A 14,129-nucleotide genomic window follows, 5' to 3' on the forward strand; every position below is an offset into this window, starting at 1 on the left:
AGGGATTTGAAGAGAAACTTCTCTGAAGAAGACAGGCGCAAGGCCTTCAGACATATGAAAAAATGCTCATCATCTTTAATCATCAGAGAAATGCAAATCAAAACTACTTTGAGATATCATCTAACTCCAATGAGACTAGCCTATATCACAAAATCTCAAGACCAGAGATGTTGGCGTGGATGCGGAGAAAAGGGAACACTTCTGCACTGCTGGTGGGAATGCAAATTAATACATTCCTTCTGGAAAGATATATGGAGAACACTCAGAGATCTAAAAATAGATCTGCCATTCAATCCTGTAATCCCTCTGCTGGGCATATACCCAGAAGACCAAAAATCACAACATACAAGGATATTTGTACCAGAATGTTTATTGCAGCCCAATTCATAATAGCTAAGTCATGGAAAAAGCCCAAGTGCCCATCGATCCACGAATGGATTAATAAATTGTGGTATATGTATACCATGGAATACTATGCAGCCTTAAAGAAAGATGGAGACTTTACCTCTTTCATGTTTACATGGATGGAACTGGAACATATTCTTCTTAGTAAAGTATCCCAAGAATGGAAGAAAAAGTACCCAATGTACACAGCCCTACTATGAAACTAATTTGGGACTCTCACATGAAAGCTGTAACCCAGCTACAACTTCCCCCAGGGGGAAGTGGGAAAGGGGGTGGGTGGGTAGAGGGAGGGGGATCGGTGGGATCACACCTGTGGTGCATCTTACAGGGGTATTTGCGAAACTTGGTAAATGTAGAATGTAAATGTTTTGGCACAGTAACTGAGATAACACCGGAAAGGCTATGTTAACCACTGTGATAAAAATGTGTCAGATGGTTTATGAAGTGAGTGTATAATGCCCCATGATCATATCAATGTATACACTTATGATTTAATAAAAAAATATAGATATATTTCAAATATATATATATATATATAAAAAGAAAAACATTATTTGCAATTATTGTGATTATGTAGTTGGAAAACTAAGAGGATCACTAGATTCTCTTAGAAAAATTACTACTACTGAAAATGATCAAAAATTAAGAGGTACAATATTAAATAAACAAAAATCAAAAACTTTTAAATATAAAAGATAAATTAGAAATTATAATGGCAGAACAGTCCTCGTTTCTAATAACAAGCCAAGAAAGATAAAATATCTAGCGAGAAATAAACTTAAGAAATGCACAAAGTCTATATAGAGAAAACAAAACATCTCTGACGAACATAAAAAAGTCTTGAAATACAACACGCTATTAGATTCACAGATAAGCAAACTCATGGCTGAATGGTTGTATAAACTGGCACATCACTTACAGCAACTTGTCAATATCTATGAAGTTGCAAATACATCTAGCCTTTGATTTAACAATTCTAATTCTAGGAATGTCCTACAGATAGTTCTACTCTTGTGCGAAAAAAATGTGTACGTATAAGAATATTCATTGCAGAACTATCAGTAGTAGCTAAATATTGGAGACAGTACATATTCATCATTAGAGCACTGGTTAAATAAATTATGCTATGCCCATAAACAGAATAGGCTGCTTCTGTGTAAAATAAGGATCTCTATGTACCAAAGCTGCACGCTGTTGGTGATATTTATCACTGGAAGTGAGAGTATATGTTTCTTAAGGGACAAAAAAGGTATTACGAACATTTAAATATAATGACCACATAAAATCAGAACTCTAAATTCTTGGAGATGGGAGAATCAGAACAGTGACTTAATGTTATTCAGTGACAGATTTGGTCTAAGTCTTATTTTGGTCAACAATTCCAATAAAAGCTTTTCATTGTTTTATTATAAATAATATTGTTAATATAAAAGTAAAACATATTTGTACTACATAAAAAAATTTTGGTCAATAAGGCACCACCTAAGATTATAATAGATCTGTTTTATAACCCTATCACCTAGCAACGGTCTTGATGACCCTTATCCTGTGTAGGCCTAGGCTAATACAAGTGTTTGTGTCTCAGTTTTTAATAAAAAGACTTAAAAGTGAAAAAAGATTTTTTTCAAATAGAAAAACACTCATAGATTGAAAACCAAGAAATGAAACTAACATCTTACAACCACCTAATCTTCGATAAACCAAACAAGAACATACCTTGGGGGAAAGACTCCCTATTCAATAAATGGTGTTGGGAGAACTGGATGTCTACATGTAAAAGACTGAAACTGGACCCACACCTTTCCCCACTCACAAAAATTGATTCAAGATGGATAAAGGACTTAAACTTAAGGCATGAAACAATAAAAACCCTCCAAGAAAGCATAGGAAAAACACTGGAAGATATTGGCCTGGGGAAAGACTTCATGAAGAAGACTGCCATGGCAATTGCAACAACAAAAAAAATAAACAAATGGGACTTCATTAAACTGAGACTACATAAAGCTTCTGTACTGCTAAGGAGACAATAACCAAAGCAAAGAGACAACCTACACAATGGAAAAGGATGTTTGCATATTTTCAATCAGACAAAAGCTTGATAACCAGGATCTATAGAGAACTCAAATTAATCCACATGAAAAAAGCCAACAATCCCGTATATCAATGGGCAAGAGACATGAGTAGAACCTTCTCTAAAGATGACAGACGAATGGCTAACAAACACATGAAAAAATGTTCATCATCTCTTTATAATAGAGAAATGCAAATCAAAACAACCCTGAGATATCATCTAACCCCAGTGAGAATGGCCCACATCGCAAAATCTCAAAACTGCAGATGCTGGTGTGGATGTGGAGAGAAGGGAACACTTTTACACTGCTGGTGGGACTGCAAACTAGTACAACCTTTCTGGAAGGAAGTTTGGAGAAACCTCAAAGCACTCAAGCTAGACCTCCCATTTGATCCTGCAATCCCATTACTGCGCATCTACCCAGAAGGAAAAAAATCCTTTTATCGTAAGGACACTTGTACTAGACTGTTTATTGCAGCTCAATTTACAATCGCCAAAATGTGGAAACAGCCTAAATGCCCACCAACCCAGGAATGGATTAACAAGCTGTGGTATATGTATACCATGGAATACTATTCAGCCATTAAAAAAAATGGAGACTTTACATCCTTCGTATTAACCTGGATGGAAGTGGAAGACATTATTCTTAGTAAAGCATCACAAGAATGGAGAAGCATGAATCCTATGTACTCAATTTTGATATGAGGACAATTAATGACAATTAAAGTTATGGAGGGGGAGGAAAAGCAGAAAGAGGGACGGAGGGAGGGGGGTGGGGCCTTGGTGTGTGTCACACTTTATGGGGGCAAGACATGATTGCAAGAGGGACTTTGCCTAACAACTGCAATCAGTGTAACCTGGCTTATTGTACCCTCAATGAATCCCCAACAATAATTAAAAAAAATAAAATTTAAAAAAAAAAAAAAGAAAAACACTCATAGAATAAGGACATAAAGTGTGTTTGTGTTTTAAGCTAAGTGTTATTACAAAATAGTCAAAAAGCTCTTTAAAAATTAAAAGCTATAAAGCGAAAAGATTACTGTTAGCTAAGGTTAATTTATTACTGAAGAAAAAATGTTTTATATAGTAGCCTAAATGTATAGTATTTACAAAGTCTACATTAGTGTACAGTACTGTCCTAGGCCTTCACATTCACTCATCACCCCTCACTGGCTCAGAGCAACTTCCAGCCCTGCAAACTCCATTCATGGCAAGTGCCGTATACAGGTGCACCCTTTTTTATCTTTTATACCTTATGATTACTGTATGTTTTCTAGGTTTAGATACATAAATACTTGTTACAGTTTCCTATAGTATTCGCTAAAACCACATGCTGCATTGGTTTGCAGCTCAGTAGAAATAGGCTATACTATATAGTCTAGGAGTATCCCAGTGAGGTTTGTGTCAGTATACACAATGACAACAATTACACATCGCTGTTCAAGATTTTAAAAACTGTAACAGGACAGATGTGCATACAACATAAAGCAAGCCACCTTCAACCCACTGAGTCTCATGTTCCAAGGTTCTTTGGGCCAAATGTGTTTTTATTTTGACTGACAATGCTATGGTTTGAATGTTTGTCCAGTCTGAAATTCGTGCTGAGAATAAATCTGTTTGGTAATGTATTTAGAGTGTGGGAAATCTAACTATACAGTATCTGAGAGGTGGGACCATTGAGAGGTAATTAGGATTAGAGAGTTCATGAGGGTGGGGTACTGGTGGCTTTATAAGAGGAGGACCCTCACTGCGTCATCCCCTGCACTACCTCAGAACTCTGCAGAGTCCCCACAGCAAGAAGGCCCTCACCAGATGGGGTCCCTGACCTTAGACTTCCTAGCTTACAGGAAAAGCTATCAGAAATACATTCCTTTTTTGCCGTAAATTATCCAGTCTCAAATATTCAGTTATAGCAACATAAAACGGACTGAGACAGGTAGCAATCAGCCTAAACACTATGCCATTTCTTGGTTTATCATTTTTAAGCAGTGCTGACTGACTGTGCCATGAAAGAAAACAAGCTAACTGAGGGAAACTGTATTTATGTAACCCTGCCTCCAATTTATCTGATAATATCATTATCTATAGATTTTTAAATATCTGTTTGACTCATCAATTTTAAATAGTACCTTTAGATTCCATGTTACATAAGATGAGCAAACTTACAAATACGCAAACCTTAACAGAATCAGAAGCAAAACTCAACTTTAATTCTAAGAAGCATTTACCTTGTTCATAAAGTAGCTTCATATTCGAATCTTTGCAGGCAACCAGATTGTTAAGTAATGCAATCACACTTTGCATGGTGTTACCCAGAATGCTCTCCTGATGTTCCTGCAATAGATAACAATTTTCATCATAACTACACAGAAGTACAATTATATCGTCATAAAGACAAATGACCAAATGATCCCCAACCCTTTAGTCTTTTCATGAGGTTAAATGACTGTTTTTTTGCACTTTACGGAAACAAATCCTTCTGTGTCAAGGCACACCCTGCCAATTAGGTAAGTGAACAGGGAAAAAGAGTAAACCATTCAGACGGCAGTGCTGTGCGTACAATCCTGTCAGTGAGCAGAGGGGCAACATACATCCCCGAGTGCTTTCAGTGGGCAGCAAAGGAATGGTCAGAGATGACGTATATGGAACCCAGAAGGCCAGAGCTGAAAGTGAGTTTCAGATCACAGAAGAACACTACTTAAAGAAATGTTTTTGCCATTTCAAGATTATCCTGGTATTAAAACATTTATGGTTATGTTGAATCTAATTGTATTACTGCTTCAGTGCAATAAACTTCACTGGGGACATAAAAGAGTAGATTTTACTTTCCTCAACACTTAAAGAGTAGGAAGTAACTTAGGTCCTAAAGAAGATGCAGAAAATAAATAATTCTTCAGTCTTAATTTCTCATTGCCAAAACAAATGAGATATTTTCCTTGTAATTTTAGAAGTATCTCAAAAAATAACTTGTTTTTCTTTGGTTCCCTTTTGAATTTCTCTGAATAAAAACAAATTAAATAACAGATTATCACTGAAAATATGATGTTGTATAATTAAAAAAAAAACAAAACAGGAATTCTTTAAGGTTTGGGAGTAGGATGAGGCAAGGGAGACACACAGGGTACAAAATGTAGAGAGGTGCTCACTCCTGGGTCCATGCAAGTACCCACCGAGAGTAGTGTTTCTAGGAGTCTGGTTCGCCCCTCTCTAGTCCTGACCCTGTTCTTAACCACTCTGCTAATAACTATTCCCATCCTGAAAAGCAACAAGCAGACCAACTAGTGGGCTTCATCCAGATTTCTTTTCTCTCTCCCTCCCTTTCACACATACCAGAGAAATACATGTTTACCAATGGTTTTTTTAAATGTAAATTATATCATATCTATTATTCATTCAACAAATAATTTAATGAATGGCTATTTTGTGCCACGCCGTTCTAGGTACTTGAGGTGTACCGGTGAACAAAACAAAGTTCCATATCCTCACAGAAACAGACAGCAAACAACAGCATAATAAGTAAACTGTATAATGTATTGGGTGACAAGTGCTCTGGCAAAAAGGAAAAGAGCAGAGCAGGGAAGTGTGGTTGAGCAGACAGCAACCACATGTGTGATTTTAAATCGGGTGGGTGGGATAAGATTGAGAAGGAATCATTTGAACAGAAGTTTTTTTTTACTTTTAAATGCTAAAGCCTCTTACTACACCTCAGATTAATTCATTTTAATAAATGTTTCTTTGGAAATAATTTCAGCTTTACAGCTGAGTTGCAAAGGTAGTACAGGGAGTTTCCCTATATCTGCACCCAGCTTTCCTTGATGTTAACATCTTACCTAATCATGCTACACTTATCAAAACTAGGAAATTAACACTAATACAATACTAACAAACTAAATGGTTAGTATTGTATTACTGTTACGGATTTAATTTAAATTTCATCAGTTTTCCACTAATGTCTTGTTCTGTTGCAGGATCCAATTCAGGATCCCATGCCACATTTGGGACTAATTCATTTTTTGCAACAATTACTCACTAAGTGCCAAATATTCTAGGTACTTGGATTATATCAGTGAACAGGAAAACAAAAACAAAAATCTGCCCTTATGGTGTTTACCTGCTAGGAGGGAAAGGAGGCAGTCAACAATAAATCTAATAAATAATGACAGGATTCCTTACAAGGGGATACATGCTATGGGAGCCAACATAGAATAGGACAAGGCGGTTTGGGAGTGCTGTGGGGGAAGGCTGTAGTGTTAACTAGAGCAAGCAAGGCATAGCTCCTTCAGAAGGTAACATCTGAGCAAAAATTTGAAGGAGGGGAGATGTATTCATTCTAATATATTTCTAGATTCTGTTAGCTAAGTTTATTTAGAATTCTTTCATCTACGTTTATGAATGATAATTCACCTATGATTGACATCCTCGTCTGATTTTAGTATCAATTTCATGCTAGCCTCTTCCATTAATTTTTTATTTTTTTAAGAAGTGACTTTATTCCCTGGCCAGGAGACTTGGCAGACTAGTATCCCAAAATCCGAGCCCTCCAGCTCATTGTGCATCTATTATTTGTTTCTGGTAGACTTGGTAGAATTTACTCATAAAAGTAACTAGGCTCGGCACACTCTTACCAGTTATATGGAAAAACTCACACATAAACTCAAAGTGCTTTTTCTATTCTCCTACTCAATGACAATCAATGCAGAAGACTATTGTGACCATATGCAGAGATGGGGAGGGGGAAGGGATTCCTCCCACACCCAGCAAACAATCGACTACAGCCGACCCCAGCTGAGTGTCCACCAAGTCAATTCTGACACTATCTACCTGGACACAGCATCAGATCCCGTAGTGTGAGGGCTCAGTCCCAAAAGACTTGACCCCGCTTCAGACACCAGCTGCAAAGTCCAGGCCGCTGGAAGTTCAAGTTGGGGGTCCCATGACCTCCTCTTTGGGGTCAATTAATCTGCTAGAGTGGCTCAAGAACTCAGGCAAACACGTTTATCAGTTTATTGTGAAGGACATTACGAAGAACACAGATGAAGAGATGCATAGGGCAAGGTATGGGGTGTCAAGCTAAGGGGGAAAAAGGGAGGCAAACATATTAAAACAGAGTTTATTCAGGTCAAGTTTGAAGACTGCAACCCAGGAGCACAGATTCAAGTTGCCCTGAAGATACGCTCTAATTAGCAGCAGTTCCAAGTGGGGTTTAAAGGAAGAGGCAGTTCCTAAGAGCATGAAGACATTTGATGCAGCTAGTCAGGAACAACTGCCTCTGAGACTAGCGGGGTGGGGTGTGGGTGTGTGTGTGTGTGTGTGTGTGTGTGTGTGTGTGTGTGTGTGTGTGTGTGTGTGTGTCTTGCGTATGTGTTTGGAGGGGGCATGCCATGACTCAAGTCCCAAACTCCTATCTCTATGGGTGTGTTAAATTTTGCATACTTCACATAGCTCAGACTGCTCTGAGCTATTTTTCTTTGGTCAGGAGGAAGAGGTGGGGGACTTCCATGTCCTACTCGGGTGTGCAACCCTCCAGGAATCTCCACATATTCTGCAATCCTGAAGCTATCAAACTCTGTCCTTTTGGGTTTTTATGGAAGCATCATGATGAGACCAACTTAACCTATACCCCCATCCCTTCCCCAGAGGTTGGCGCTGAAAGTCCCAACCCTCTAAACCTTCCTCAGTCTTTCTGATGACCAGTCCCCATCACCATCAGTCAACTCATTAGCATACAGAAGACAAAACTTTGGGATTTCTAAGGAGTTATATGCCAGGGAACAGGAGTGAAGACCAAATACATATTTCACATTATCATACCAGTAGAACTTCAAATTTAAAAAAGAAAAATAAAAACTTCTACTCAGGTATCTACAACACTGATTTTGATTTTTTCCATTTTCTGAGAAAATCATGTACAATGTCCAAATTTTCAAACATAATGTAATAAAATCATATATAGTATTCTCTTACACCTTCACAAATCTTCTCTGAACTCAATTTAAATTGCCCTTTACACTGTGTCCGCTCCTCCCGTTGATCGGACTCCCAGAGCTTTGTCAATGCTATTGGACTTTTCAAGGAAACCATTTTCCATTTAATGATCAAATGCATTTTTTGCTTTGAGTTAGTGATTATAAATGACTAACACATTTCCGACTTCTCTCTTAGGTATACAGTACAATGGCATTTCCCTGACCATTTGTACCTAGAAAGAAAAATGAGTCTTCTTTTGGCCAATTAAATTCATTTGGGAAGAAGCCTTAAGAGGCAAGTAGGACTTCATTTTCTTATTTTTCAAACTTCTGCTTCTATGACCAGTGACCTTCTAGACAGCAGAGGTTCCAATTAATGTAGGGATAAGGCGGAAAAAAAAGAAAAAAAAAAAAACAGGTCGAAAGAGCCACAGTGCAGCCATTTGGATGGATACTGGACCTTTACCTCCAGCAAGTCACCACCTGAGCACATGCTCTACAAACTGTTTGCACTTGCCTCTCTGTGACAGCAGTTTATGATTAACCTTTATGGCCTGACCACAGACAGTCCTGGTCACATAGGGCTATTTCCTCATAGGGGTATTTAAATAATTAAAAATGTTACCAGTGTCCCATAAGGGGACCTCTTCCTGCTCAGAAAAGGACACCTACTCTGTCTGTGGAGTAAGATCCACTGTCCGTTTCTTTCTCCATAAATTTTCTGTCCCTAGTTGGCTTGCTCTTGGAGTCTCTCCCATGAGAAGCCAAGAAGCCAAGAACCCACTTGGTGAGTTCTAAAGGTTCCCTCCCTTCATGGAGGCACCCCCTGCATCACAACAGCCTGGGTACCAGAGTGAGAACATGAAGCGGAGTAACCAGGAATTCTTTATTGCACAGGTGGTTTCCAAAGCTTACAAAAACACCTGCACTGCATCTGACTCTGAAACTGCTCTCTCGCCAGATCTGTACACGCCACTGATGAGAGACACTTGATTACATATGGGTTTTACAGTCTATATCTTTGCCTGATCCAAGACAAAGAGTTTGCTTCCCAAATGCTGCTAACTGAAAATTTCAAACTTCAGAAACACACTGAAGAGCACTTTTGTGGTCAATGTTAAAGTTTGAATATTTCACTGACACCAGCTTAAGAAGATTAATGTGGAAGCAATGGTCTGCCACCAATTTCATATAATTATTCTTACAGTTGGTTGGAAGGAAAGGATGATTAATAAGCACCAAGATGACACTACATGTTATTCATGATAAAGTAACTAACGATACACAGAAAACGAACGCTTGTGAAGAAAAATGAAGCTAATAAATCTTTTATTTTTGGTCCCATTTGGTAAAATGACACATAGTGCTCCTTGTTCAAAGACCTGTCTGTCACCAAATATAGGTCAGTCTTACAGGAGACAAATTCATTGTTTGAGATACACATTTTAATGACTCAACGCACTTTTTCTATGATGCCCTTGGCAATTATTTTGTTTGTTTTACAGCTAATACTTTAGCTTTTCCTGTGCTCATTGGTTATCACTTGTTAATAACAGGCATTTTCTTTAATACAAAAGACAGCTCTCCAAATCTCCGTTACCTCTGGACACTAAAACATGGAACCAGATCTTAACCAACCAGGTTATGCGAATCCCCCCCAGGAGCTCCGAGTCACTGCAGAATGAAGGCCTCTGAGATTGCAGAGGACGGTAAAGCTAAGCTACACTCTGATTATCAAACATCCCCACAACCATTATGACTAGGTACTCATGAAAAAAATATATTAGATGAACAGCACAAAAAACAGACCAATAATCCTATAGCCAGATAGGGGAAAATTGGTCCTTTTCTATTCTAGACATTAAGAAGACTGTTGTCTTTATTTTCTTTCTTGATAGTTTTTAAAACTATTTATAGGTTGTGAACTTTGTTCAGTATAAAGAGGGGGGCTTTAAAAAACTTATAAAAATAGTATTATCAATTTATCTTTACTTGCTCTTCTGTCCTACAGGTGTGTATGCCTTTTGGTGTTGGGGAGGAAGACCTCAAAACAGAGAAATGTTTTCTGCTCAAGATGAAGATATGGTTCTCTAGGAAAACTAACACAGCTACTGTTCTGGACTAGATCATAACTTCCCTAGAAAAAAATGTTAAATAAATGCAAAAAGCAGTTGAGAAGGTATTAATGTGAAATAAACACACTTCTATTAACCTACATCAAATTTATTTCATTTCTCTTAGCAACTTTTTCTTCTTGTTCATAACCATATTAGCCTGAAGGGGATAGATTATACACTGAAAAACATCATATATACTTTTTAAAGTCAGCATAGTTAGTGCTCGCTTCGGCAGCACATATACTAAAATTGGAACAATACAGAGAAGATTAGCATGGCCCCTGCGCAAAGATGACACGCAAATTCGTGAAGCGTTCCATATTTAAAAAAAAAAAAAAAAAAAGTCAGCATAGATAAGAGAAAATGTGAGAGTAAATATATGAGGCTAGAGTTCTTCTTAGACAGATCTGGAAGACCGGTGGAAAGGGAAAGGGGAACAGTTTGATTCAAAGACCACACAGGCCAGAGTTGGAGGGAGCGAGGCTGCTCTAATAACTTATTAAGAACTTACTATGTGCTGTGGGCCTGTACCCCAAGCCCTTTACCCACATTATCTCATCTAATCTTTACACAACATGCAAGGGGCTACGGTTCTCCTCTTATCAATAAAGACTGAGGTTTATGAGGCCAAGCGTAAATTGCCAAGCTCTTCGGTGGTGAAGCTGGGACCTGGTCTACAGGACAGCAGTGGCCATGCCCTTATCACCATGCAGCACTGCCTCATGACCACAAACAGAGAGGGGGTGGGGCCTGGGTCACCCAGGCTAGTCAGCATACTCCAGTTAACCAACTCCACCATGGAAGGGAGTCTAGAGTCGGAGGTGGGACAAACCCAAGAAATTCTAGTGTTTGGGGGCTTGTCCTTCCTCCTTTCAGGCCACAATGTACCCTGCTGTTGCCACCACCACACCTGCTTTCATAAGTACTTATGATGTTATCACTGTGCTGTAAGACGCACAACTCAAGAAGCAAGATGTACATTGGGTACTTTTTTCTCACCCTTATTATGAAACTAATGTAGGACCTTCACATGAAAGCTATATCCCAGTTATAACCTAAGAATAGGGAGAAAGGCGAAAGGGAGGGGAGGGAGGGGGAGGGAGGGGGAAGAAGGGGGACTAATGGGATTACACCTGCGGTGCATCTTACAAGGGTATATGTGAATCCTAGTAAATGTGGAATTAAAGGTCTTAGCAAAATAACTAAGAAAATGCTACAAAAGCTATGTTAACTAATGTGATGAAAATGTGTCAAACGATATATGAACCAAGTGTATGGTGCCCCATGATCATACTAATGTACACAGCTATGGTTTAATAAAAAAATAAAAAGAAAAAAAATAAAAAAATAAATAAAAAACAAACAAAAAAAAAAAAACAAAGAAGCAAGATGTAGGCATCATGCAACTGCAAGAACAGGAAGAGAGTATTACTCAAAAGAACAAAATACATAGAGCCACCATTACTAGCCACAGTATTCAGGATACTTGTGTTTGCAGTGGCCATGGGTGAGAGAGGAATCAGCTCACAGGACAGGGTATCACTGTGCTCCATTGAAGGCAATTCCACTGCACTGTAAGATTGTGATGAAGGCAACAGGAACTTTGCCTAACGAATGCAATCAGTGTAACCTGGTTTCTTATACCCTCGATGAATCCCCAACAATGAAATATATATTTTTTAATATATTTATTATATATTATTTTATATAAAATGTTATTTTATATGATATATAACATTATATAAAATATTAATATATATTTTAATAAATATATATTTTTATATTTATATAAAAATTTTTTATATTTTTTAAAAGAGATCATGATGAAGAATATTTAACACCTTCATCCATAACCCATAAGCACAGCTGATCTAATTTATGTGCTTAAACCATCGTGCATGGACATTTAATAAACAGGAGACTTGAGAGTGCTAATAAAACAGCATTTGCCAGTAGAGATAATTAGAATTGAAGCAGCAAAATTCTAATGTTTGGCAACATAGACGAAACAACTTCACTAAAATGTACAGCTTCAGCAAATGAAAGGCAGGAGAGCACTGGACCCTGAAGAATAGGCCTTCTCAAAACTAATTGCTTCAATGCTTAAAGAGGACAGCTCTGAAATATCAAGGGCACAGCAAGAAAACACAAGTAGAAAGTGATCAGCCTTTCCAATGTGGTGTCACTGTAGACATGGCATTATACTTGATTCCAACATTAGAATTAAATGACACTAACAGACTTCAGATGTCCAGATTCCAAAGTTTGGTTGGGATCTGAATAGTCAACATAGAAGATACCATCAACAACAAAGTAGCAATGAACCACAGTTACTCTCTTTTGCCTTTAGGTCAGAATTCAAAAGACAACTAATTAAAAGACTACAACTAATCTGAGGGCTGAGAAACCACAGAGAAAATGAGAACCAAAAGCACACACAAGTGTTGCGGCGCACAATGCAGCTATAGTCTCTTAGAAACATGTGGTCCATCTTAGTCAACATACATTGAGACTACAATTCAGAAAAAAGTCCCAATGTTGCTGTAAGGAAGCTCGTTTGCTATGCACCGGCTTGTCCCTGGTACCAAAGTGCTGCTTCACTCACCTTCCTCTGCACGTGTCCTTCCACCTGGCTCTGAGATTCCCCCAGCTCTGAGCCCCAAGCTCAGAAAAGAGCATTCAAGTGAAATAAATAGCTTCCCAGAGCTCTGAGTCCCAAGCTCAGAAAAGGGGCTTCAGAGCATTCAAGTGAAATAAATCGTGGAGGGAAAGAGCACATTTTTCCATTTTACTGATGATTTTTGAAAAGGCTTTTCCACAAGCAGCTCAAACTCAAGGGAATCTAAACTGAGCTCATCTCCTTTGCCCATATGCTTCCTTCTTTTCTGTCTCCTTTTTTTCAATGGAAAGCCCTACAACATGCCCAGCTACAAATCATGGAACCATTGGGACCACGACTGTCTGCTGTCTTCCTCACCCTGGGCCCGACTGTCCCTGGATCTCTCTTGCTTCTGTCTTCTGCTCTCCCTCCCACCACCCTGCCTAAGACGAGGCAGTTGCCATCCTTGGCTGGGACCACGACAATCTCCTAGTAGGTGTCTCTCCCTCCAGCCTTACCTCCTCCACTGCTACAGACTCCTCTTTCTGAGGTGACAGGGACTCTGTCTCCCTCCCTGTGACTTACATCTGGGGGGCTGCAGGCCAAGAGAGCATATTCATTTACTACAGGTCCGAGACCGAGACCGAGACCAAGACCACTACTCCACAGTCCAGTTTGTGTCCACACAGCCATAGTGGGACTTAAAGCCCAGAAAGGAGGGGAAGCCACAAGGTCATGGAATGACCTAGAGACAATACTGTTACGCCAATGCTCCCATGTCCAGAGAAACATCACTTTGTAGTTTAAAAAAATGTTCTCGGGCGGCGCCTGTGGTTCAGTGAGTAGGGCGCCAGCCCCATATGCCGAGGGTGGCGGGTTCAAACCCAGCCCCGGCCAAACTGCAACCAAAAAATAGCCGGGTGTTGTGGCGGGCGCCTGTAGTCCCAGCTGCTAGGGAGGCTGAGGCAAGA

The 14,129-nt window shown here is 39.0% G+C and overlaps 1 protein-coding gene and 1 non-coding gene across 5 annotated transcripts in view; one reads left to right on the plus strand and one right to left on the minus strand.

Annotated features, from left to right (window-relative positions):
- The window catches only part of ULK4 (unc-51 like kinase 4), a 663,197-nt gene that overhangs the window by 274,922 nt on the left and 374,146 nt on the right, over positions 1 to 14,129 (minus strand). For all 4 annotated transcript variants that reach the window (XM_053600787.1, XM_053600785.1, XM_053600786.1 and 1 more), the window contains one exon: positions 4,705 to 4,810. In XM_053600787.1, the coding sequence (XP_053456762.1) occupies positions 4,705 to 4,810 (106 nt within the window). The remainder of the gene's footprint in view (positions 1 to 4,704; positions 4,811 to 14,129) is intronic.
- On the plus strand, positions 10,779 to 10,885 carry LOC128592844 (U6 spliceosomal RNA). The gene has a single exon (XR_008382056.1). It is a non-coding gene; the product is annotated as a U6 spliceosomal RNA (small nuclear RNA).

Source organism: Nycticebus coucang, chromosome 8, assembly GCF_027406575.1.
Source record: "Nycticebus coucang isolate mNycCou1 chromosome 8, mNycCou1.pri, whole genome shotgun sequence".
In the NCBI taxonomy this organism is placed as follows: Eukaryota; Metazoa; Chordata; class Mammalia; order Primates; family Lorisidae; genus Nycticebus; species Nycticebus coucang.